The 5,194-nt window shown below is 32.8% G+C and overlaps 1 protein-coding gene across 1 annotated transcript; it reads right to left on the reverse strand.

Annotated features, from left to right (window-relative positions):
• Positions 1-1,100: 1,100 nt before the first annotated feature.
• Positions 1,101-3,660, reverse strand: LOC133817928 (uncharacterized). Its single transcript, XM_062250580.1, has 2 exons — positions 3,506-3,660; positions 1,101-2,624 (listed from the first exon to the last, which is right to left on the reverse strand). The coding sequence occupies exon 2, from the start codon at positions 2,465-2,467 to the stop codon at positions 1,667-1,669; it is 801 nt and encodes a 266-aa protein (XP_062106564.1). The 5' UTR covers positions 2,468-2,624; positions 3,506-3,660; the 3' UTR covers positions 1,101-1,666.
• Between the last annotated feature and the right edge of the window lie 1,534 nt (positions 3,661-5,194).

A 5,194-nucleotide genomic window follows, 5' to 3' on the forward strand; every position in this document is an offset into this window, starting at 1 on the left:
ACATTGAATATTTTAGTCGTCATTTACTCTTATGATAATAATATATAATCCTAATTTTTTACTAATTATATTAATATAAATTTAAATATTATAAAATATTATTATTATAATAATATTTAATACAAGAGTTGATATTTAATGCTTATATTAATACAAATTTAAATATTATAAAATATCATTATAATTATAATATATAATACATAATCTTAATTTTTATTAAAAAAATTATTATTTATGTTTAAAAATATTATCATGTTATATATATATATTAAAAAATCATAGATAATTAATGTTTTGGATTAATTTTTCATTAATATGTTTATGTCATTTTTTATATATAATATTATTTATTTAATTTAAATTTACATGATAATAAAATAATTAATAAATTCTATTAATAAAACTAAGCAAACGTGCATTGCACGTTACTTGTATCTAGTATATATATAATCGTCTTGAATTTTATTTTTATGGTAAATTCAAATTAAATAACTTAAAATATGTTTTTAATTCACTTGTTATTTATGATAATAAATACTATTAGGAGTATTAAATAATCAAGTAATCTAGACCATCAAATCTAAAATATTCTAATGATTGTAAATTAGTGTAAAAATTAATGTAGAAATTGGTGTCTATAGAAACTATACCTATAATAATATAGAATATACTTTTTCGTGTAAATTTTGATGTTAGCAACTGCATTGGTGAGAAAAAAATTTGTGCTAAAATTTCATTATTTTGGTGTTAATTTAACACCAAAATAAAATTTATTTTTATTTTTGACTACTCTTCCATTCAATATCTATCTTAAGTAGAGATTCCAAATATTGTACCATTTTAACCTCATCCCCGTTAACCATTTTAATCAAGTCCCTGCCCCCGCCCCAATACCCGCATATTACCAATCAGGGACCAGACTCAGAGAGTGCCATCTTCAAGCCCAAACGGAATTATATCAGCCATATTCCCCATTTAGGTAGAGAATCGCCCCATTAAGGACGAGTCCCCACAAAGAAAATTAGCATCCCTATTCATGTGCGTACCATCACCAACAACATAAACATCTCTCATTCAACCAAAAGATTTAACAAACAAAATCATCAACACAATTGCTTTTTATGGCTAATTACAACTTACAAACCAACCATACGTCTGTCTTGGCAAAAACAAAAATCTGCTAATGACGCTGGAAAAAAGCTGCGTCTAATTCATTACAATCCATTATTGTCGAAACTATATACTACATTATATTGTTTTCAAACAAAATCAACTGAATTTCGTTACATAACAAGCATTGAACTTATTGTAATATATGAAAAGTGTCTCCACCTCTTCATACAAACCAAAAACAAGAGTTTAACGGACACCCCTTGTACTGATTCATACTACAGAGTTTACCTGAAATCTGAATTCTCATTATATCATGAAGCAATTATTTGTTGGCTACTTCATAGATTTCAACTGCATCAAGCTTCCACATGATCTCAGATGATTGTAACAATATCAAAGGCCGCCAAGTGGGTTTGCACTAAGAACAATGAAAACTTTGAATACTGGTAAAGTCGTCAAATTACATACTGCTGGGATAAAGAGGCGATATCATGTACGACAGTAGTTGAAACTTCTATTCACAGTGCTTGAAAGCTTGGAAGCAAATGACATCTCAAGTAACAATTTCTCTCACAAGCCAATCCAAACTAGGATATGCAAAGTACAGTATGAGAAATGACGGAAGAGCAAACAGAATTGTGACGAGTATGTACAGAGCCAATATGGCAGCACTGGCTGGTATGGCATATAAGACGATGAGAAGAAATATCACAACCAACGGAAACTTGGCTGTCAAATGAACAAAGAAAAACAATGACTTCCTAAGAGAAGAATGTAACCTCTCCATAGTGAGGTAATTATTGAGATGGACATGGTCATGGTCATTTAACCTCGATGCCTCAGGATGCCGGATATGATGTCCCCTCCTAAGATTACAGTGGCTAACTTGACTAGTCGTAGATGTATTACCATTTATAGGCCAGGGAGGATGTTGCTCTTCAGTATAGGTTGAAGGAGTCTTAACTCTATCACCATTCATGCTCTCAACCATCCAAAGGAGAAAGTAGTTCTTTCGAGGGAATTTGAGATTTCCACGGTAAACCAGACGGAAGGATAAGAGATTACACCAAGGGCAGGAAATGAAGAGCGGGAGCTGAATTGGTAGAGTGGGGAATTTCACAACTGCCCATTGCAATCCCAGGATGCAATTTTTACAAAGGGTATGGCCACACCATAAAACATATGGAACATTCTCAACAATGTTGAAGGATTCCCAGCATATTGGGCATTCTAGTCCTTCCTCTCTGCCAGCCACTGAAGATCCCTCATCATCAGAACATTCAGAAGCAGGCTTCGAAGGGTCCTTCTTCGATCCAACAGTCCCAGCTATGCAAGTTGATGCAAAATTCCACATTTTAGTCACACAGGTTGGGTGATTACACGCACATCACCAAATGAAAATTAGTTAAGTAGTATATCATAATGATCTCATTGAGGAGTGAACCAGGGATTAGAATTGTGATATTGCCAATACTGACATCCAACTTCAACCAGAAATATTAACCTTTCCTCTGCAAAGTAAATGGTTCAGCGATCAATTAATTAAATATTCATCTTGGATTCAACCATAACAAAATGAGTACAAAACAAATATCACCAGTCAACTTTTATATCAAATTTAAATACGAGTACAACAAAACAAAATGGTTACTTTTACAAAGTAACAATATTATTTTGAAGCCACTTTCAGCCGTCCACCCAATCAGATAATAAAAAGACAAACACAGACACACAAATACATATATAATACGAAGCAAGCCGAAACAAAACGAATAAACAAGATAAATGGAAACTAGCTCGGATCAACTGATCAAGCAACTTGGCATATACATAAATATATATATTATAATGATAATATATATCCTAGTGGCTATGGCTCAGGAGCCGGATAACAAAAAGATTTTCTAATTAAATCAAAATTTGCAACTTTGGAATTAAGATTATTAGCAGATCGCCATCTATTTATCATTAAGAAGAAAATAGTAGCAGTCAACCATCAATAAACGCCAGATTCTGAAATTTTCATTTCAGACTCTAATAAGTTACTCATTTCAACTTTCAAGGGTTCCCTAATTCCTGGGGAGACTTAAACTTCACCGAGCCTCGAAAATAAAAAATATCAACAGAATAAAAAAGATAAACATTTACAATACCCAAACGTGAGAATTTCTCGGTGTTCAGAACCCGTCAAAAAAATACCAAAATCCAATTCAAATGCAATATGCATCTATAAAAAACAATATTGTTCAAAACCGCGAGCAATTACCCCAATGTTTCGAAACCAGAGCAAAATAAGATGAAACAGAATTATTCAAAAGAGAAACTTAATTAGGAGTTGGGATCAAACAAGGAGGGAAAAACTAATCACCAAAGAGAAAGAAAATGATCTTACCGAGTACTATTGGAGATCGACGTTGAAGGGGGATGAGAATTCAACTCCACCATGAGATATATTCTAGGGTTTAAAGAAACCCTCGATTTTATTTCTCTCTCTTAGGGCAAGGAGACTGAGAGCTTGAAGCTCTGAAGCCCGCAGAGATAGAAATCCAAATTGGTTTTCTAATTTTTTTTGTCGGATCTGTTTTTTTAGCAGCGTGGGCCAAATATCCGATCCGGCGCTATGTTGCGAAGCCCGATTCTATGGGCCAAGTGGGCTCTTAGCGAAATGATCTCCAATTCTATATAGAGGAAATTACATGAGTTTTTTTTTTTGGAATTTTGCAAAAATATGGCTTTTATACTATCACTGTGCAAAAATATGATAATTATATTTTTCTTAATTTTTATAGAAAAATTTATTAAAGAAAAAAATGAAGTATGGGAAATCCACCCTCACCACTTGTGATTCACCTTAGGTGCGCACATCCGTGAAACCCAGCCAAGAACACCCAACCGTGCCATCGACGAACACAATCCCAACCCGCGCATCTTTGTGTGATCCCATTCGCGAGCCCCCAAATCCAAAACGACGGGGTTAGGCTGAGGATAGGGATGTGTTGGTGGTGGCTGGAGGTGAGGGAGAAGGGTGATGCCTAGGATAAGTGCGATCCGTGGTGCTCGGAGTTGTGCAAAACGACGGGGATGGCTGGGGTTGTGACAGGGTTCTACGCACAGGGGATGGGGAGTTCTGGTGGTGGTTAGAGGCAAGGGAGGAGGTCGGTTCTTGGTTAGATCTTTTTTTTTATATATCTTCAGGTCTGTGGTAAGTGGTTACCTTCACGTTCTTTGTGTATATTTCTGGGGGTAACGGTTACCTATGTTACTAAAATCATACTTCTTCTTCCCTTGTTAATGAAGTGTTCCTCCTCTTTTTCCTTCAAATTTGATGTTTCTTTTCATTTTTAATATAAGTGACCCGTCATCCCTCTTATGGTAACTGGTTACCCCTCTTATGGCATAATGTTACTCCTGTCAGGGTAACTGGTTACCTCTCCTGATACATGTTGGCTCTAGGACTTTTTTTTTACATAATTGTGAAAAATCAAATAAGTAACTGGTTACCCCTCCTTATACATGCTATTTAACCTAGTTCTAAGATTTTTTTTTACATAACTATGAAAAATCAATTAAGTAACAGATTACCTTACCCAGGCTTTGAAAAAAAAAACGTGCAATCTAAAAAAAAAAGAAAAAAATGTTTATAAAAAATAAAAAATAATAATAAACACAATTCATATTACAAAAAAAAAAATTGCAAAACAACCAAAGAAAAATTTCATATAAAATTAGTTATATAAAAAAAAATCATATAAGCTAAAAAAATAATCAAATTACAAACATTTCCTTCCAAATTAATAAAACTTGATTAAGAGTAAAATTATAACATAAACAAACTTGTATACAAAAATATGGGAAACTAAACCCATAAAAGTGAAAATTCTTAAAAAAAAAAAAGCCATAGATTGACTTTTCTTGAAAAAAAAAAAAGTCATATTTTTGCAAACTCTATTAAAAATCTCATATAAAATGTAATTTTCTCTTTTTTTTTCGTCAAGTTTTAAATATGGAGTGTTCAACTTTGTGCATTTTTTATAGTTTTTTTTACATTTTTATAATTGTTTCCCTCATATTTTAGTAATAT

The sequence above is a fragment of the Humulus lupulus genome, chromosome 2 (genome assembly GCF_963169125.1).
Source record: "Humulus lupulus chromosome 2, drHumLupu1.1, whole genome shotgun sequence".
NCBI lineage: Eukaryota > Viridiplantae > Streptophyta > Magnoliopsida > Rosales > Cannabaceae > Humulus > Humulus lupulus.